This window comes from Centruroides vittatus, unplaced genomic scaffold, assembly GCF_030686945.1.
Source record: "Centruroides vittatus isolate TY-2023 unplaced genomic scaffold, ASM3068694v2 scaffold_769, whole genome shotgun sequence".
Taxonomy (NCBI): domain Eukaryota; kingdom Metazoa; phylum Arthropoda; class Arachnida; order Scorpiones; family Buthidae; genus Centruroides; species Centruroides vittatus.
The window spans coordinates 3,440,878-3,462,927 of record NW_027122717.1 but is presented as its reverse complement, the minus strand read 5'-3'; the positions used below and the strand labels follow the sequence as shown (position 1 = coordinate 3,462,927).

At 36.7% G+C, this 22,050-nt stretch overlaps 1 protein-coding gene across 11 annotated transcripts in view; it reads left to right on the top strand.

The window, feature by feature from the left end:
* LOC136989821 (cyclic AMP-dependent transcription factor ATF-1-like) overlaps window positions 1-4,607 on the top strand; it is a 34,644-nt gene extending 30,037 nt beyond the window's left edge. For 9 of the 11 annotated variants that reach the window (XM_067288097.1, XM_067288105.1, XM_067288100.1 and 6 more), the window contains 4 exons: window positions 2,194-2,488; window positions 2,567-2,731; window positions 2,853-3,018; window positions 3,768-4,607. In XM_067288097.1, coding sequence (XP_067144198.1) covers window positions 2,194-2,488; window positions 2,567-2,731; window positions 2,853-3,018; window positions 3,768-3,912 — 771 coding nt within the window. In that variant the 3' untranslated portion in view covers window positions 3,913-4,607. The remainder of the gene's footprint in view (window positions 1-2,193; window positions 2,489-2,566; window positions 2,732-2,852; window positions 3,019-3,767) is intronic. The other 2 variants (XM_067288099.1, XM_067288098.1) reach the window with 2 other exon arrangements.
* Window positions 4,608-22,050: the final 17,443 nt, after the last annotated feature.

Below are 22,050 nucleotides of genomic sequence, written 5' to 3'. Positions count from 1 at the left end.
CTATTTAATTGCAGTTTTTTGGAGTCATCTGGAGAAACATCTGAATTTGAATCTCATTCCTATTATCTTACTGTGATAAAAATTCATTGTTGCTTAAACTATTTGAATTCTGAATAAGTGCTTGGTTCTGTTAGCAGTTTTTATGGTAGTGTTGGGGTTTAGCAGTGAAAATACAAACTATTGCAATGAAGAAGTAATTGATTTGAGGAATCAAATGGATTATTGTGCCTTACACAAAATTTATTTGTTAAGGTGTTGGATAATTGGCTTTACTTTTCTGGTTATTATGTACACATGTCATGACTCCAATACTTTCCCTTGTTAAATTTAACCTCTGGGTCTTTTGCAAACCTCCACATTTTGAGAACTCCTGAATCCAAAAAAATAAAAAAAAAAAAAAAAGGATAATGAGGAGGAAAAATTCCATGTGTGTGTGTATGTATTGGCATCTGTTTCATTTATTATCTCAGGATGGAGTAAAGATTAAGAAATAAATTTTTGACCTGGTAGCTATTTTGGACGTTGATGCTATTAAATTTTGATGGTTAAAAGTCGAGATGGTGGGAAGATGGAAGTCATGTATCATATCTTGAGAGAAGACAGACTTAATGAAGATATTGTTATTAGCATTTACAGTTTTTTTTAAAATAAAACTAACTTCTACACTGAAAATTAAGCTTTGTTTTATAATAATTAATATAAAACTTTTTTTTTATAACAATCTCATAACAGATGATATCACACACAATTTTATTTATTATGATTAATAATATAAATGATGTTATTAAAATAAAATCTCATAACTACTGGGAACTAGTTACTGGATTTTTTTAATTTTTCTCAGTTCCATTTAGGTACCACTATCTGTAACTTTTACAAATTTAAATTTTATTTCTTATTTGGTAGTAAATTTGAGTTTAAGGAAAGTAATTGCATTCTGAAAGTTGGTTATAAAAAGTCCAAAGAATTTGAAATACAAAATAATCACCCATTAACTAAATAGAAATAAACATGCAAATCACCTAATATAAATGTGTAAAAATATTCCTTAAGATTCAGAAGTCTGGTTTTAAAAAATTTTTATCATATTATTTTCCACAATCTCATTGTTGCCCGAAGAGAATAGTCATTAAAAATTAAATATATTGACAAGTTTTTGGGTGTTAAATATCAGGAATTGTCGTGATACCATAAAGTCAGCAGTTTTAATTCAAAGACACTTCTGCAGATTCAATGACTGAGTTAGTTTGGGTATTGGCCCAGCTGTTTTGTAGGACCTAGGATTGAATCTAAACGGGTAAAAAACCCCAGGTATTTTTCAGAGGGGTAGTCTCTCTCCCTCCATCTGGCTGGTTCCATCATGGGCCTGGAAAAAAATCCTCTTAATGTCTGCAAGGTGGAAAGAGAGGGGGGAATTTCAAAGACTGATAGTTTGGTTAATCATTTCAAGAGGAATTATAATAAAATCTACATGTTATATTAACTATTATAAAAAGTAAAATTTAATTTTGTATTCAAGTCTAAATATCTGCAAATCTTTTGGTAATTTGAATATAAAACTTTTGTAACACATGTTTTGTCTAACAATGTTTTATATTGCTTAAAAGCATTTTGAAGATAATTTACAGAATTTGGAAAACTACAAGTTGCCTCTTATCTGTCAGATTTAAGACTGAATATCCATTTTTTTTCCTTTTTATGTATAAATATCTTTACTTAAGTAACTTCTAAAGTATAATCCTTAGAATCTTCATATGGAAGATTCTCATAGGACAAACACCCATTGATTTGGCATTGTTTTAAAAATGTAAACTGCTGGCTGATTCTCTTTCCATTCAGCTGAAGCAAGTGAAGGAGCAGTTTATATTTTTAAATCAATATTGAATTGATGGGGTTTTTTCCTATGAGCATTTTTCTTTTCTTGATGATTTTTGAGATTTTATCAAATAAACTAAAATAATTTTTATTAATAAAAATAATTTAAAAACAAATCTGAACATATATTTTCATTTTAACAATAAATTGTTCAACAACTTAATTTTTTTATATCAGATGTTAACACTTATTGTAAATATCCTATATGCACTTTGATTCTGTTTCAAATTTTCTGTATTTTTTTTTTTTTTGTACTTTTAAAAATCTCTGAAAATTAACAATTAGAATTATTAATATATAGGGCAATACTTTTTACAGCTCATACAGGCAACTAAAGAAGATAACGATAGTGATGGAATTGTAGCTTCTTATATTTCATCAGAAGAATCAAGAAAACGTAGAGAAATCCTTGCAAGGCGACCATCATATCGTAAGATACTGAGTGAACTATCGTCTGCGGAGACACAAGGTGCAGTTGCAAGTTTAACAAATGATGTTAAAGAAGAGACGACGACGACTAGTGGCTCCGAAACATCAAGCCAGGAATCTGACACCGGAAACACAATAGTTGTTGGTAATACTCGATACCATACAGCAGCAGGTTTACTGAAAGGTATATCTTTAATGAATTCTCAATAATAAATCTTATATAATATGAAATCTGACTTGTGTTGATTTTAAAACTAATTAGTAGTTCCAGCATCGGCAATACAATTATCAACTGGGACTCAAGAAGGTGGTCTGAGCAATCTTCAGACACTTAATCTTCAAACTATGACTAATTCTACATCAGGGACCACAGGAACGATTGTCCAGTATGCCGCTCAAGGTCAAGATGGACAGTTTTTTGTTCCAGGTAATTAAACTTTATAAAAAGTCTAGTAGAAAAATTTATTTTTGCTACACAATGCTAAAAGTCTACAAATTATATCTAGATTGTAGCACTTCTAATATGTATAAATTCTCATAACTGCTAGTTACAGTATCTGCTGCCGATCTTCAAGCATATCAAATTAGAACGGGGTCGACTGCCTCGGGTCTGCCACAGGGTGTCGTCATGTCATCGTCTTCAAACATCCAGAGCCAGCACCAAATAGCAGAGGAGGCATCTAGAAAACGAGAGTTGCGGTTATTAAAAAATAGGTAAGTGAAATATAAAACAACAAACTACTTTGGTAATTGTTTTTGCATTTTGTTTTCTCTACATAATCTCCCTATTAATGTGTTAATTTTGAAAAACAATAATAATTCCCTAACACACATTTTTTGAGGACATTTTGATAGTAAATCAACATGAAATATAACCATAAAACATGTATTTTTGATGTCCAGTCTCATAGACATGTTTTAGCAACTTAAACATTTGTTGATGTATTGTAGAATTGATCATATTTTGTGAATAGTTGAATGTGCAAAACTTATGGATCTTATAGCCTAATCTCTGTCAAATTTCTTTGCATGAGATTAGAACAGTGGTTCTCAACCGGGGTCCACAGAAAAAAATACTGAATTGGGGTTCACGGTGATATTTTAGTTGTCTGTAAAGTAATTCTACTTCAGAACAATTGTTTTACTGAGAATTAAATTTCTACAGTATATATATTATCAATTTCTTTATTACTCATTTCTAATGCAAACACAAGAATATTTCCACTGAAGATTATTTCATTATTTTTAGGATTGACTAGTTTTCAGTAGTGACGTTCATAAAGTAATCATCATTCCATAAAAAATAAGACACATTACTATAAACATGTACAGTACAGTACAGTACAGTACATTAAATGGTAAATGACAATAACAGAATTTGTTTTGAAAAATGGAATAGTTACGTTATTATTTTTAAAATATTCTATTGATTACTTACCATTAATTAATATTTATTTATTTAGGGAAGCTGCTAAAGAGTGCAGAAGGAAGAAGAAAGAATATATAAAATGTTTAGAGAATCGCGTGGCCGTTCTCGAAAACCAGAATAAGGCTCTCATCGACGAGTTGAAATCGTTAAAAGAACTATATTGTCAGAAAACCGATTAAACTTCAACGTCAAGCAATCTGTATTTTTTGCACGAGAACAGAACATCAAAGAAAAAGAATGAGCATTTCTTTTTCTAATCAGGGAATCGGATACAAAATGGCTCAGGGTTAACGATTTTCGTGTTTTGTTTTTAATCTAACGAGTGTTACGGAATAAATTACAGAATTAGTAACCACCTAATAATTTTAACGAGAATTTTTTTTATAAATTCCAAAAGATTCTTAATGAATTTTAAACACGAATTCAAATTACTTGTGATATTTTTATTCTACTTGCCAAAACATGTAATCTAATATACATATTTTATTTATTAAGTTTGTAACCAACAGCTGTTGTTTTAATTTCGCGTTCCAAATAAGTTCTTCCCTCCCTATTGTTGTAAAATTTTATAATCGTCCTCGAATAGATGTAAGTGGATTTTATCTCCATCAAATCGGGTATGCTCCGGTCGTAACCCTTCCGCTGTTCGTTCATACTTACATGACACGATGGTGCCTTCGATGCGACTCCATCTTGATAGCGAGTTTATTTTGGTTCTCATTATTCCACGCTCGAGCCAAATATTTGGCTTTTCATTAAACGTGTTTGCCTTACGAATAGTACAGTTTACATTAAAAATATGTATATTGGTACAAATATTGCCTTGTACAAACAGCTCAATAAAATTAGTGAATTTTTCTTTTTAAAAATATAATTGTTGACCAGTATTTTTTATTACATGCTTCATCTGTAAAGATCAACATATTACGAATCTTTGTGTGACCGTAAATGTCTGCTAAATGATTAAGAAACGTAAACTACAATGTCTATGTTTTTGGCAAGGTCTCTTAAACATAAGGTCGTGTCACGCTCCCACGATGCATTGCGTACACGCCATCTTGGGTCTTAATTGGTCGATTTTAGCAGAGACGTGACGAAAATATCCAGAAGAGTGGCATGTGTGCGATTTCATTACCAATGATTAATTTATAAGAGTCAGTAATAAAAATGTTATTGCTCCAAAAATTTCTTTTGCATAACTAAATATAGTCCTCAGATAAAATGCTCAAATGGAAAATAAAACTTGAACTGTTGATGGTAATGCATCGATGTTTGACATTTCTTCGGCAACTGAATATGTTTCGTTGTTTTTATTTGATTGCCACCCTCCAAGTTTGGTACTGGAGTGACGTTTAAAATGTTTTGCAAGATGATCACTACACATAAATCTTCTCTCACATATTGCACAAACAAATTTCTTTTCACCCGTGAGTTCTTTTATGCCTTGATAATTCGTCCGATCTTGAAAACTTACGATTGCAGTTATCCCATGTACAAATGAACGGTTTTTCACCTATGAAGATCACCACTGGGCCACGTAACCTTCTGCCCAGTGGTGATATTCGAAATATTTAACAAAGAGTTCGCTAGCAGAAAATGTTTCCCTGACAATCGCCGACAAACAAAATGGAAGTTTTGGCTAGAAATAAATACAATACCTTTTCTTGCGATATATCTAATAATCAGTGGCGTATTTGGAACGTAAGGGGCCCTGGGCGAAGACCAGGTAACAATAGTATATTAGTGCTGTCGACTTTTTTTTTTTTTTTTTGCAGAGAAATTTTTCACCCCGAATGGCACTGCTGATAATAGACAGATGTCATCGTCTCTCGAAATACAATATCCTTTTTATTTCGCTGTCCATAGCCCGACACGTGTTCCACAGCCATCTTGTATTATCTCGCGCGCGTGAGATTGTGGGATCTCTCTTATGACTGGATGTTTCAAGAACTCTCTTGAATCGATCGCGATTAAATCTCGTTTCTGTTGAGATTGAAACGGTCGAGAGAGATCGCACCAAGGCATAGTCCCCGACCTTACTCACAATCTAGATTGAAATGCTCGGTGCGAACGGGGTACAAGGCTCTAGTTTAGTAGTGTTACAGAGTATAATACGTATATTTTAATATATTTTTTAAAAGAAACAAAACCACTGAGAAATGTTACGTGTGTTTAACAAGGTTCAGGAAACTGAAAATTTTACCAACGGGTTCGGCCGAACCTGTGCGAATCCGTTGAATATCACCACTGCTTCGTGCCACTTAAACGTTCGTGTCCCGAATGGTGAGTTGGGCTGTGGGCACGTTTCGCTTCTTCGTACGTTTGTCTTGTGTTTTGGTTGACTCGTTGGCAATTTCTTTGCACGAAACTCTTTTAAATGCCGTCGTTGCGTTTATGTGACGTACACGTTAGGGTAAATTGCTCTAGAAGGAAACACTTGTTACGACTTGGGCTCGAGTGCCTTTTCCTTATGGCTACGTGCGGCGTGTCTTTAATTTACTGTCGTACAAATACAAATTACACGTAAGAGAGTTTCTTCGTTCCGGGTCGGTCGTCTCTACTGCAAATACAGTTGGAACGTTCTAGCAATTTCCGGTAGGATCTAACGCGAGCTATCCGAATTCCGATTTGTCGTGAGTATAATCTTGAACTTTTTCTGGTTAATCGGTCCCAGAAGACATCTCGGCACGTCGTTCGATGGTCGGATTCGAATCTTTTAGATTTAAAAAGGCAGCTGCGGAGAGCATTTTGCTTTTCTCGGAAGAATTTAGACATTAATTTAAGCTTTTGTTTTAATCGACTAATTGCAAATTTTTTTTTTTCAGAACGAAGATGTTGGAGTGGTTTCGCCAGAGGTTCCGACAGAAGAATGCGGTGGCGTCGGAGGGAGGGGTTCCTCGGACGACGCGGAACGAGTCAGTCGTTCCTTGCTGTTGGAGGAGCGGGGGCTCGACGAGCCCGAGGCAGCGGGTGAAGAAGACCTTTCCCAAGTGCGCGTGGCGTGGCATCCTCCCGGAGTCGGGATCATGCGACACTACACCCGGGGTCCAGTGCACTTGGCTAAGGTCTTCAGGGGTCATCCGGCCACAGACCTTGCTGTGGAGGATGTAGAAAATGACAACTTCTCCGAGTTGACATTTTCTGGTCGGTCGCTTTCTGCCCGTTCGTCCGCGACGGCGACACCACTGCCTTGCCGAAGTCGGAACGGGGAGGAATCGGAGGAGAGAGCCGCCGAAGTTGAGGGACCGTGCTGTCCGTGTCCGTTTTGTCGCTACGGACGGCTGCGGTTTCCTTGGTCTAGGCGGTGATCTTCTTCGATTTCCTCTTCTTCACCCCGATGCACCTTTCTTACCGGATTCGACACTTTTCACCCGGACTCGACACCTTTTCCCGGACGTGACTTCTCTTACCCGGTCGTGACCTATGGACTTGTCTCCCGAACGCGACACTCGGTCGACGACAACAGATTTGACTCCCGAATGTGACCACCCGGACGTGACACGTTTACTCATCGGACGCGACATTCGGCCGACCTTTCTTCCCAAACAGCTGTTATGAGGATTGAGCTTCCGGTTAGGGTAGGTTAGGTTAGGCTAGGCTAGGTCAGGTCCTTCGTTCTTCTCATAACACTGTTCGGGAAGAAAGACTGTCTGATAAAGGTAATAATGTTGACTTTAGATAATAAATGAATCAACCTCTCCTTTTCCCGCTGTCTTTGTGTTTTGTAGGAACATTTGGGAGAGAGATACTTCTCTCTCCCCAACTTTACCACGAAGAGGACACTTATCGTACAAGCGAATATTTTCCGAAATCTCCGATGGTAAGAACTCTTTCGTTTCATTTTCAACACATCTTATTCTCGTATCGTAATTTACTGTTTTTCTGTTTTTAGATACGCTGAAAGATGTTCTTCGATCACACACGGACACATCATCACTGTACACGAAGATATACACCGTTATACCAGGTATATACACGAAGATATACCTTTACTCGAATTCTCGCATTCAGGCACTTACACGTCAAGCGCCTCGTTCTCTGTAATTCGACACAATGAAATAACCCGAACACTCGCTTCCCACAAATCCAACCCCTGGGTCCTCGCCCCGGGAAGTGGAAACGCCAATTTTAAAGATTAAAACACTTTAAATTGGCGGCCGAAGGGGCTCTGGTAATCACAATTTGTGTGGATTAAATGGAATTTTACACATTCGCATAGATAATCGCTTTGTGATGAATTTTTCTGTTAAATCTCTGTAAATTTATTATAGTAAGAAATTATCTGCGCACAAATCTCGCTCGTATTTCAGTATTGCTAACTCTTACCTAAGATCATCAATTAAAGATCTTCGTGCTCATCGTATATTTCATCACACTTGCAATATGACAGTCGGTGATTTTTTGTTTTTTGTTTGTTTATGGAGGGCCGTTTTAATCTTAACCAACCCATCGTCGGTTTCTGAAGATCCACAATTTGGGCTGCCGGACTGTCTTAACACACCAGGTACAGATCGCCCCGGGTTCTTCAACAGCCCGAAATCGATCTCAGAGCGGTAGACTGAAGTCTTGTTGTGTCCGGCCGTCACTTTGTTATACCAGGTATTGAAAGTATAACAAGTAGCGACACTTCCATATAAAGTTTCTTATTGTACGCAGGATACTTGCACATAAATTGTTTTTAGTTGGTCTGCAATGTACTGGTACCATATCTCTTACACAATATATTATTTCGGTGAGAAATTGACACCATTTTCTTCACGACGCGTTTCAGGATCTAAACAGCCAATTATTTCTAACACGACCGGATTTCAACAAATCTAAACAAACTTGGGCCAAAGATTATACATATAAACACATAGGAAAGATGGATGGTAGGCCGACAAAGTTTCGCTTGGAATGACAGCGCCGGTTTTGGTAGGTACGCAGTGCGAGCATGCACGCTGGCGGTCGATAGTGCACTAAAAAATTAACTTTTCATACTTTTTTTTTAACTCTTTCCGCCCTGTGGGCACTAAGAGAGCCTCTTTTAGTAGGCCCATTATGGGTTCGGCCAAGCCCACAATGGGGCGACCGGGTGGTGAGGGACGGGGCCCGACATATCCGAACGGACCACCCCCCGAAAAATTCCTGGGGATTTTTTCGACCCGTTCGGATTCGATCCCGGGTCCCCCAGAGCGGTAGACTACCACTTTGACCGCTCGGCCATCCGGCCGCTACTAATTTTTCATACTGTAAATATAATAATCAACTGGCTCCTGCCGGTCGTTATCTAACTCCTTTCGGGGAGAACTTTTTGAATGATGTATAGTTACTCGGGACATGCCGCCCCTAAGCTTTTTATATTTGGTCTTGAGTTTCATGTATCGAACTCCGTTCTCGAGATTAAGGAAGAACAGACATTCGGACGGACGACAGTGGGAATTTATAGGTCTACAATTTTTTAAAATTGCAGCCCAATTTAAATAAACAACTTTGTTTATTTAAATTGTTGTGCGCGTTGTTAATTTAAATAAATTTTTATATACACATATCCATATACTAAATAAGAAAAATTTCACTTTAATTTGCAGCTTGTATTTCATGGCGGCGCAGAAAGGCGCCTATTATCAACGGGGAGGTTTGATTTGAATAAAATTAAAATTAACTTTAATGGATGTTTCTAACCCCTGTCAACTACATGAAACTATCGATAGTACGCTCTCACGGGTTTTGAATTTACTCGCGATCAGCATTGATAGGGGCGGTCAAATATGTGTAGCACGCAGGCTGCTAACAGTCCAAAACATGTCCTGGTGGTGTCGACAAGAGGAGGTCAACATCTGCCTCCCACATATTATTGTATTTTCCATTATCAGAAATTGCTTCAACAACAGCTACCGTGAGAAACTAAATTTATTCCACATTAGATAATTGTTCTAAAAACTGAAACATGAGAAATAATTTCCTCAGGCTACAAAGTATTAATTAATCATACCATTTATATTGGTTTCAAGGCTGATCACCTTAAGCAGGTCCTACTGTATTTCTATTTTGATATAAAATTTCAAATTATATGTCTGCAAAGACTTCAACTAAGTATGAGTTTATTAAGAATAACGCAAACTTCTGCATCTTAAACATGGCCTCCAGATCTGCCACATATGTACAGTACCGCTTTCATGCTTCGAAATAATTTTTGTTTTTTTTTTCATAGATAACCTTTCTTTTTAGGTTACTTAAGTAATTACGTTACTTCCACATCCTTCTTGGATGCCACGCTTAATTGGTACTGGTTATATATATATATATATATATAACCAAACTCATCAAAAATAAAGTGAAAAAAAGGCACTAAAACACTGCGTTTCTAAACTCCGTGTTTTGGCCGGATGGCCGAGCGGTAAAGGTGGCAGCCTACCGCTCTGGGGGACCCGGGATCGAATCCGAACGGGTCGAATAATCCCCAGGAATTTTTCGGGGGGTGGTCCGTTCGGACATGTCGGGCCCCGTCCCTCAGCACCCGGTCGCCCCATTGTGGGCCTGGCCGAACCCATAATGGGCCTACTAAAAAAAGGCCCTCTTAGTGCCCACAGGGCGGAAAGAGTTAAAAAAAAAAAAAAACTCCGTGTTTTATAAGGCGCTGAGTTTAGGAACACAACCAAATCTCGCTGCGGAATCACCACCGCGGAAATGACGGCAAGATTTCTTCAATCTCCATCAAGTGATTGCCCCCTACGATTGATAACGATCTATTCAGACTTATTTATAATATTTATACGAATAAATGTAAATTATGCAGTGTTCGATTCAGAAGTTTAGTCAAATCAGTGGTGCATCCAGAGAGAAGCCAGGGAAACCTGTCACCTTCCAAAGGAAAAACACTAGAAAATTTTCCAAACATCTTTTCCTAATTAAAATTCATTTTTTATTTACAGTGTGTCGTGTTTTCTATTTCTATACTTCTAATGAATTAGCGATCACATAAGATGGAAATTTATTGAATTTCCATTAAAACTTTTTTATCCGTTTAACTCGTCTTCCCAAAAATTAAATCCTGAATGAGCCAATGAGTCAAATAAATAAGCAACGAGCTAGAATATAGCTCAGACTTTGAGCTGAGATGGCTACTTGGCAAAGTTCAAACTTTAAAATAACTAGCTAGAATATACTATACCAGAGTCGATAGATATAATCATATACTGGTCCTTGTGCTGCCAATAGCTGTAATACTACTGTTCTGGTTTAATAAATATTTCTGCCACTTCGAGCGCTTCGATCGCGCGTTGTCCGAAGTTTGGTTGAGCATAGGGAGAGTCAGATGCAAACATTGGAAATTCTTTTAATATATGAAATTCTCACGTTTTTAGCTCACGACGTTTCTTTTGTCTTTTTTAAAGGATTGCTTATAAATACTATTTTAATCCTGTTTTGATCATTATTCGTAAATGTCGTTAATATTTATATTACTATAACTGTCACTTTCACGATTTTAGACTTTAAATTAATTAGACTGTTTGTCGCTTACAATTTGTGTTCATCTATATATATAATCGAGACGAGTTGATAATAATAATAATAATAATAATAATCAGCGCAGAGCCCAAACGGTTAGGAGTTGAAAGTTGAAATTTGGTACATAGGGTATGTCCCGAGAACGCACACTAAGAAGGGATTTTTCGAAATTCCTCTCCACGGGGGGAGGGGCAGGATTAAAGTTTCTATATACATTATCGAGACGTGTCCAAACGGGTAGGGGTTGAAAGTTGTCTTTTTTAAAGAAGCCAGGGTTACACAATTGTGTTACACCAAAGTGTTAAGTAACAATGATAGTGTTAAGTAACAATGAAGAACAAGAGAAAGCGACGTGCAAGATTTACGGGCGCAGGAGAAAAAAAAGAAAGAAAAAGAGTAATATGTTAAAACATATTCGATTTTCAAATTTAAACAGATTTGTTCGGTTTTTCTCGACCCTTCTTCTTTAGAACATTCGATGAAAATCGAACGATATAATCAGAACACGTCGTAAAAATCGAACAGTATTAGAACATTCGATTTTCAAATTCGACCTTTCTTTAGAAATAATTAGTTTGTTGATAAAATTACTTTTTTTCTTTTGTGACTATAACGTAATAATCTTAATCTTCGCTATCGTTACTTTTGCCCGAGCAACGCTGGGCCTACCTGCTAGTTTTTAAATATTTTTGGGAGTTTTCATTAAGGTCAAGAAAACGTAGTCAAAAAATTTATAGTTAAGCCTGTATATACATTATTAATATGGGATGTCTTCGGGATTCCCGAGAACTCTCTGAATCAGGAAGAAAAAGGAATGATGAGAATTATATACATTTGATTATGGAAATGTATAGAAATGTTAAACCATGTGTTAAGATAGGATAGATTTAAAAAAAGATTTAATATTTAGGGTGCCTTTGGAGTTTATCAAGGTTAAGCCTATATATATTTTTTTATTTATTAATATTAGGTGAATTATTGTAGTTTGCAGTGAGAAAACAGCTATGATACATGTTATTCACAATTTATATTGTGTTTATTAATGAGATAGAGAGAGAGAGATTAAAGTTCAACCAAAAAAGTTAGAAATAGGTTAGAGAAGGGGATAAAAAGTCAGTAGATTTATTTCTTGGATTTCAAATATAGGCTGTTAGAGGAAAAAGAGGAAATTCCGATTATTTAGACAACATATTCAAGATATTTACAGACACATAATAACTTAAAGATGATTAGAGGATGACGAGTTAGAGGTTGACAAATAAAATAGGTAAATGTAGGATGCAAGAGTTCAGACAGTAGACAGTATTATTAGATATTAACAGTGATTAGTGATGACATGGAGGCTAAAAGAAAAACATGTTAGTGATATTTTAAACCTATATAAGGATAGGCGTAGTAGGCCATCAATAAATCTGCATTCATATTCTACTTTTGATAGTGCAGAGTATTATATAAATTATCAAAATATGTAGAGTCAATGTGAGTGTCATAATAAATGTAATTTCTCATGTCGAAAATACAAAACTATTTCATCCCATGTACTATTTCTCATTATACTAAATCAAGTAAAATTGTATAGCACATTTTATGTAGTATTAAAGTTAATAAATTATTTTAAAAAATAGTCATAGAAATTTAGTTCAGATAAAAACAAACTATTTAAATGTGTCAGAGGATAAGCTATGGTTTTCCTAAGGTTATATATTGTCATAGATATGTAATAAAACAAAACAGTAAAATGAAAATTTATTTACTTATTTTACCATTACCTATTTATTAAACAGAAATATTATACAAGAACATTATGTACAAAACTTTCATTTACAATATGTAGCAATATAAGTTTAAACATTATAAAAGAGCTTCTTGCCTTTAAAATTGTTGAAACTAATATCTCAAATACTATAGTAGAGATAACAGAGACTTACCGGCGGTCGGATGGCCGAGCGGTCAAGGTGGCAGCCTACCGCTCTGGGGAACCCGGGATCGAATCCGAACGGGTCGAATAATCCCCAGGAATTTTTCGGGGGGTGGTCCGTTCGGATATGTCGGGCCCCGTCCCTCACCACCCGGTCGCCCCATTGTGTGCCTGGCCGAATCCATAATGCCTCTACTAAAAGAGGCCCTCTTAGTGCCCACAGGGCGGAAAGAGTTAAAAAAAAAAAAAAAAAAAACAGAGACTTACCACAATGCTACTGGTAACATTAAAATGACAGACGAGTGCATTCTGATGATAGAAGTGTCATTTTTATGTTACCAGTAGCATTGTGGTAAGTCTCTGTTATCTCTACTATAGTATTCTTGAAATATTATTTTTAACAGTTTTAAACATATCTTTATTTAAAACCTGGAAAAATTAAGTCGAAAAGAGTTATATTTTCGATTTATCTAAATCCTCATCTGTAATTTAAAAACCATTTTATTAATTCTTTTTATAAACCAAATATACTTTCTCTTTCTTTATACATGATATAAAATTAAAAACTATAATTACGAATAAGATTTTTGACAGAACAGTAGAAAACAGTTAGAAAAACGCTTGAAAACGGGAAAACTACCGACTAACCAAATAGATAAACAAAACGCTTCTAGCCATAAAGCGACTCTCACGCCATTTTTCGGCAACCTGAGTTATTAATCAAACTTGAGAGTTCAGTACAGCGCAAGGACCAGTATATCTATCCACTCTGATACTATGGGTACGTTCGTTAAGTCGAACGAGTTAAACGCGTTAGTAACGAATCGTTCGAAAAGTAGTAGTCTCGCTCAGTGCGCATGCTCTGCGGTGATGACGTTTCGAACGAAACTCTGTCGAAGCTCACGAAGGAAGGAGTTAGTTTACTTCGTTAAGAAAATGGCGCCCGACGATATCGATGTTTCTAGATCTACTCGAGTACGGCCGGATGGCCGAGCGGTCAAGGTTAGCAGCCTGCCGCCCTGGGGGACCCGGGATCAAATCCTGACGGGTCGAAAAATCCCCAGGAATTTTTTCGGGGGGTGGTCCGTCCGGAAATGTCGGTTTCCGTCCCTCACCACCCGGCCGCCCCATTGTGGGCCTGGCCGAACCCATAATGGGCTTGCTGTAAGAGGCCCTCTTAGTGCCCACAGGGCGGAAAGAAGAGTTACAAAAAAAAACAAAAAAAAAGATTTACTCGTGTTTAAATTGTGAATTAAAAGGTGAAATGATTGAAATAACTGTCCATCCGAAGCAACCTAAGAAAAATATTTCGGATAAGACTGCACTAGCAACATTCATATCTTCGATTTTAGAAACAGCCATTGAGTTATAATGAATCGTTCGAAAAGTCTAACGAAATACAGTAGAGTCGTTAATCGGAATTGCCGGTAATCGGAACGATTTTCAGTCGGACTGTTGTGCTGAATCGAACGTTTTTGATACTAGATTTAGTTCTAAAGTATAATTTTTATGGGGGATACTATAGATTACTACCTATGGAATTTCGGTTTTTGAGTATATATCTGAACACAGGAGACCGAGACGAGTTCAACGATACCCTACTTTTGGACCGGAGACGAAAAATAAAAAAGTTATCATACTTTTTTCCAGCGATCGCGCGATGATAGGGAGTCGCGTCGCTCTCTCCGCTAAGTCGTCCTCGCTATTGCGATCGGGAGTCGCGTTGCTTGCCGTTAAAATTGCCTTTAGTAGACGTTTTCCCCTTTTTTTTTACTTTGTTCAAGAACTACCGTGAATCAATAACTAGTGACGTTTAGCACATGGCGGCCTGCCGGCGGCTTCCCTCCGGGAGGTCAGTCGGGAGCACGAACAGTGGGAACGGCCGCCATGTTCGCTGCCATAAGTAACATTAACCGAAATGGCGATCGCGCGATGATCGGAAGTCGCGTCGCTCTCTCCGCTCTCGTATCGCGTGTTTAACGCTCCGGGAGATGACCGTAGTCCGACGTCAGGGTTTGCAGACTTTACCGCAAGATGGCAGTACTAGCAACTATGGTGCCGTCTTCATGAGAGCATTAAAAAACTATGATAACTTTTTTATTTTTCGTCTCCGGTCCAAAAATAGGGTACCGTTAAACTCGTCTCGGTCCCCTGAGTTCAAATATATAATCAAAGTCCTGAAATTCCATAGGTGGTAATCTATAGTACACCCTTATTATGTTTTTATATTCTTCAATATATTTATTTTACCACTTCAAATGCAGCACTGCAGGTTTTAGCTGGTATCATGCCCTTACATCTCAAAGTCAAAATACTGACATGGACCTGGACTTTAGACAACATTTTGATCACAACAGAAAATCTTAACAAACTGACTAAATATGCCAACATTGGTTGCCTGCCCAACCTTGATTGGGATCTCCTCAATACCTTCGAGCAAGAAGGAAATTTCAAAGAAAAGACCAATTATGCTCACCCTGCAAGGAACAAGAGTGTGTTTATCACAGATATGTATGATAATCCATTCCCTATGCACTTTATTTTCACAGACGGGTCGAAGAGTGGGGAGAATGTTGGAGCTTCCTTTGTCCACTCAATTCATGGCAATGCCGACTTTAAGTACACAGCTGGTTTTAAATTGGCCAACTATTGTAACGTGCCTGAAGCAGAGTTGTTTGCCATATATCGGGCGCTGGTATATATTCGAGACCTTAAAAATCATAAGGGACACGTACGAATTTGAACCGATAGTCAAACTGCATTACAAAAGATTATTGGGTATAAGAAACAGTGCCATACGACCAATCTTATACATGAAGTCTTACAAGATGTGAGGAACTTCAAGGTAAGCTTCTCTTGGATTAGGGGACATAGCGGAGTGCAAGGGAACGAACAGGCCGATAGAATAGCAAAACAACATGCCAAGAAAACAGGGGAGATCATCTATCCTCAGCTTACTTACAACAATATCAGGACTTTGATTGAGAACACTGCTACGTTTCTTTGGCAGGCCGAATGGTGCAAGAGTGAAACAGGAAGAGTTGTAAGGAACTGAGTCCGAACGTTATTTTTATTTTATTATTATTTCCGTTTTATTATCTTTTGTTTATGGTTTATGTTTATTTAGGACGAAGGTTCCCACCACTCTCTTGTTAGTAATGAAAAATGAAGATAAAACAACTCACAGAGAAATAAGCGCCGTAGGAAACATCTTGCGCACTTGCGCTGCCCGGCGGAAGTAACAGTCCGCAGAAAAAAAATGGAGGGGGGAGTCCCCACAATCACTAGTAGAGAAATACTTGATAAACCGTCTTAAACATCCCAGAAAATTATGATAAATATTTTGCAAACGGTTTATAAGCTTTGTCGGAAACTTAAAGCTGCCAGAAAAGAAAGTTAATGTTAGCAACTAAGTATGTAAATAAGGGGAGTAACCCAGCTCAAGTGTGACGTCACCTCACAGTATAAAACCCGTACGTTAACCGAAGAAGGAGAGGTGAATTCCAAATCGAGGCGACTTTGAGAGCGAGGTTAATTCGAAAGCAAAGTATTTTCTGATGGAAGTCCAGATTGATAATTGGACGATCCAAGGTGTTAAAGAGGAGTTCGATTGACGATTTGACGATATCGAAAGGATTGAGGAAATAGTTTCTTCGGATAGTGAGGTGACGGATAGACGTTTAATTAGTAAGAGATTTTGTTCATAGTTTCTAAGTATTTGATTGTCGAATATTCAAAGGGGAATTAATATTAAGTTAAGCTAAGTAGCTGAGTTTATTGTCGGGTTGACTTGTTGATTTTCGTTAATAAATTTTGTTTGGATTATTGACATTTTTTACGTAGTACGTTCTAGTTGCTAATTAAATATATTTGAACTTTTGATTTGACTTGATATTTATCGTTATTATTCCTAATTTTTCGGTGCACGCTTAAAAGCCCAGGCCTGGCAAACTAATCTCGAATCCGCGTAAAGTACCCGTTAGGTTAACGGAAGTTTTACCGACCGTAATTATAGTCTGTTTCCTAAGATACTAAAAATAGTACTTTACAGAGTCACGTTTGAATTTCTTCCTAATGTTCTGGAGAGACTTCGCACGAAACACTTGGAGTTAAATAGTGCCATAACGCAAACACTCGCCGGCCACGGAAACTTTAAATACTATTTACATAGGTTCGGGTACAGCGAGGATGACATTTGTGAGTGCGATGGATCTTCTGTTCAAAACGTGGAACATTTCATTTTTCAGTGCAATATGTACGACAGGAACAGAACAAGGCTCATCTACAAGACTCTGAAACATGGTCATAATTGGCCATGCCCTTTAAGGTGCCTAGTATCTAATGGTGAACTATTTAAGGAACTTACTACATTCATTACAGAAACAAGAGCATTGGAGCCAAGCTTCACATGAAAGAACTGCTTCAACTTTCGTTGTGTTTTAAGTACTGTTTTTGTGCTTTAACCTTCGTGCACACATTATAATTGTATCGTGTACTGTTCCTTTTCAATAACTCCTAGTCAGAGTTAAGCGGTGCCTTGTTTTCTTTTGTATACAACACTGTATGTACAATTTATTATTGTTTCTCTTAGAGTGTATCTGCAATGTGTAACGGCAAGCAGTCGTTTATCCTTGCTTTGTATGTAATTGCTGTGTGATCTATGACTGCAACTGACTGTAAATATCTGTATCATATTTACTGCAGGTATAAGTTTGTAGGGTTATATTTTGTGTAGTTTTAGGATTTGTTCAAACGGCCCAGTGCCGCATGTACATAATTTATGTTTCTTTTATAAAATCGGCAACCTTCCCTTTTCACCCACTTTCCTATCCCCTTTCTTTCGTCTTCATCTTTACTGAACTTTTCTTCATTTTCACACTCAGGCAATACCCATGAGTAGGCCTGAGTTTTCACCCATCTTTATTCAAAATAAAATAAAAATATTTTCATTTTTTTTGTATAAAATGAAGAAATAATTTTTAACGATACGATAGCCTCGATTATTATAAAAATTTTCCTTAGGCTTGACATTGACGAAAACTCAACACGAAGCGACACGCAACGGAGAAAAATTTGAACATTGGACAGGTTAATATTTTTTCGTACATAATCGGTAATCGGAACAAATCACTAATCTGAACACCCCCAGTCCCCAATTGATTCCGATTTTCGACTCTCTACTGTAAGAATAACGATGACGCCATTCTCGTTTAACTCGTTCGACTTTACGAACGTACCCTACATAGAGTGGTTGTGACATAAAGCACTCTTGGTGGCAACGACGGGTACTATCGACCGCCATTTCACTTTAAGTCAAAACATCGAAGTCTCAATAGATTTTTCTCATCTGAATCTATATTATTGTTTTCTCATAGATTTGAGATTTAAGCAATTAGATAAGTGATATAAATCTAGATTGTTTCATCTCGAATTTAGCTATTTTCTAGATTTTATTTAATTATTACAAAGAGGGTAAGATCAGTTTAAAGGGGTAAATGTAGTACTTAACCCTCAATATAACTATTTTTGTAATACAAGGACGAACCAGGTGTTGAAGGGCTTTACTCTCACAGCCATATGATTATTTATAGCGTATTCAGGTCAGCCTGATCGGTACTACACTACGTTGTTGATTTTTTTTCGGGCAATGTTTTTTTTTCTTTTGCAGAATATTAGTAGTGTTCTTGTTTTGTTTATTTTGATTATAGTTTGTGAAAATTTTGGTTTTAACTTGTGAAAATAATTACAATAGCGAGGTTGAGGCCGAAGTTTTCAACGCGAAAACGTGAACGTCCGTCGTACACGTTTTCGCATTTAAAACTTCGGCCTCAACCTCGCTAATAAACTACATTTTGACCTTAGTCATGTTATTAGGGTTTCTCTAACGGGATCCTAGCTGTTTTTTAACCTGGAAAATCCCACAAATTTCTTAAGTTTACTTTTTTCTTATTTTGTGTTAAGGTTGAGAAAATTTTGCAAATAAATAGTATAATTAACTCTCAAACTGTCAGAACACATTTGTATTTATTAATTTTAAGCCCACTTATTAGTTTTTAAAATTTTTGCTTGTTATAGCATGCCACCGAGTCAATAATCAATGTGTAGCCCGTTTGTGGCAGGACACTGAAATTTCTTTACCTGTAATATCTTCAATAATCGCGTCAATGCTGTCTTAATGTTTAACCAGTAGCTTCGACAACAGCATTACGCCAGGTTGCGCGAATTGGGCAAGGATACAAGTGAGTATGAAGTATTTCTTCATAAACCGGATTGGTAAAATTTCACTTAGGTAGTCCCTATGGTGGCACTTCCGGTCGCCATCTTGTTTGTGGACTTTGCGCAGCTACTTACTACACCGGCATTTAAAAAATAAACTTTCACTTACCGTTGACATATTTCTATTGATAATTCCTTTTCTCCGATTTATTCGGTAAAAAACATGGTTCGGATGATTCTTTCGTAACTTCATCCTTTTCCATCATAGAAACTTTTTTCGCATCCTTAGCGGCAAGATTCTAGGTCCGAATGAGGGGGCGGGAGGGGGCAAATTGTCGACCCCCCTGTGCGAGCGAAAAAGTCAAAAGAACCAAACCTCTATATGTGACCCTTCGCGAGATATAGCCTTCGAAAGTTGCGCCTACGTTATGCGGGTTCGCGAGCAAAAAAGCCGGGTCACGTGACCCAATATTTTTTTTACGATTTTACGGGAGTCCCGTCGCTTGCCGTTAAAATTGCCTTTAGTAGACGTTTCGAAACGTTTTCCCCATTTTTTTACTTCGTTCAAGAACTACCGTGAATCGATCACTAGTTTAGCACGTGGTGGCGCCCGTACGAGAGGTCAGTCGGGCCGCCATGTTCGCTGCCATATAGTCATTTTGGGGGGCCTATATCTCGGGAAGGGTCGCCCGTACACCCATGGTTTATTAGACTTTTTTTGTTCCTATCAGAAGGAACAAAAAAAGTATGCTCTACAGCTCTGTTAAAGTCCCAACCTCCTCATTCGGACCTAGAATTGTACCTCCTTAGCACACGTCTACATTCTTCCTCTTACGATTTTCGGACTTATCGGTCCTTACTTTCAGGGCTGGAAGTACCGTAGGTACTGTACAATATCTGGCTCTTTCCAAACTAAAACACGTCCCGCTCTTAGTTAAAACTTACTGGTATGCTGAACAAACTGGTCAAACCGTTCTAGTTTTTTCCTTTTGCTCACAACAATCTCGTCGATTTCGAAAACCTTTCCAGGTCCATCCAATTTTCATTCCGGTAAAATTAGACGATGAAACAATCATTATGTGACGTATGAAATTCGCCCAGTCAACAGCTGTTCGACTACTCACGCCCACAGCCAAACAGTACATTCTAATGCAAATTAGATGCCAAATAAACGAAAAAGTAGTTCCCCGAGAAATTTTCCCAGATTTACGTTTAAAAATTACTTCAAATGACGAACTGTTCATCTTGCATTTATGACATCTAAAAGAAACAGAATCACGATCCTTTCAATAATTTAATTTACCACGACCGTCACATTTCAAACAATCTGCATCTGCAGGTTGCATACCAAACTTTGTGGCAAACGAACCAACTGATGAAATTCTTTTGTCAAAATTAAATTCAGGATATTCCGATACTAAAAAATGAAAAATTGAAGTACACTTTTACCAAGAAAATTGTTGATGTTTTCCAAACTCTGCCATTACAATAAACGACAAAATATCATATGTAAAGTTTGACAAAAATGATTCACACAATATAAAACTTTTTGAACCTTAATAATTAAATTACTCTTAACTAAGTTATATAATGTTAGGAAATTAATGTAGAACTGAAATGACGTTAGAAATCTTGTAAACTAAAGACAGCGACACTAGATTAACTTTCAAATCACCCATGGTGTTCTAAGTTAGAACTTTGATCTAAGTTCTTTGTTTTCTTTAAATTTTCATCTCAATTTAAAAATGAAGAATAATTATATTATCCCATTTCAAGATTTATTTTATATCTTAAAAATAATTAATTATATCCTGGGAAACAGATCACTTTTTCTCGGAATCCAGGGACGAGCAAAGGACTGGGAAATGGGAAACCCTACATGTTATGAACCACACTGGTGAAGTTAAAATCCTTCTAAAAGGTAATAAGTTAATAATTACGGGAAATGGAAGAAGTTGTTGTATTTGCTCATCAAAAATAGACAAAGAAAACAGGCCAGTAAGTGAAAGAGACTGATATGTTGAAACTGCAGCATTAGGATGTGTACAAATTGTGCACTACATGCATCATTGTGAATAACAAAAGTATATTAACGCAAACTAACCTTTTGTTCATCATGTTGTAGACAACAACCTTAGACACTGAAGCCACAAGCCCAAATAGGGATTGGAAAATTACCAATCCAAAATGCATTATTAAATAGACTAAATAAAGCAAACTGTTTTAATTTCGGTCTCTGTTAATTGCAGATAATTAAGAAAGACATGATAAATACCACTAGTCTCAGTATTGGAAGAAACCTTTACTTATAACTTTTTATATTCTTAATTATCTTCAAATGGCAAAAACCTTAATTTTGAGGGTAGTGATGAGTTTTATAAAAAAAAATTGTAAATGTTAATAATGAATAACATCTGACTGATGAAAATGCATCCCCTCCCTGCATCTTTGTGTAGAAAACCCAATTGTGAAAATAAATATTTAAAAAGATGTGCATTATATATATATATATATTATTCAATTTAGTATTAATGATGGAATAATTTAGTGATTTCAGGATTTATATGGAATTTTTGGAAGCAGATCATGACAGGAATTAGAGGAAAAATTTGCTATCCTCTATCATGAAAAAGATCTCTAAGATGGCACTGGTATTGTTCAGTCAATTCTCAAAAGAAAAAAAGACTATTAA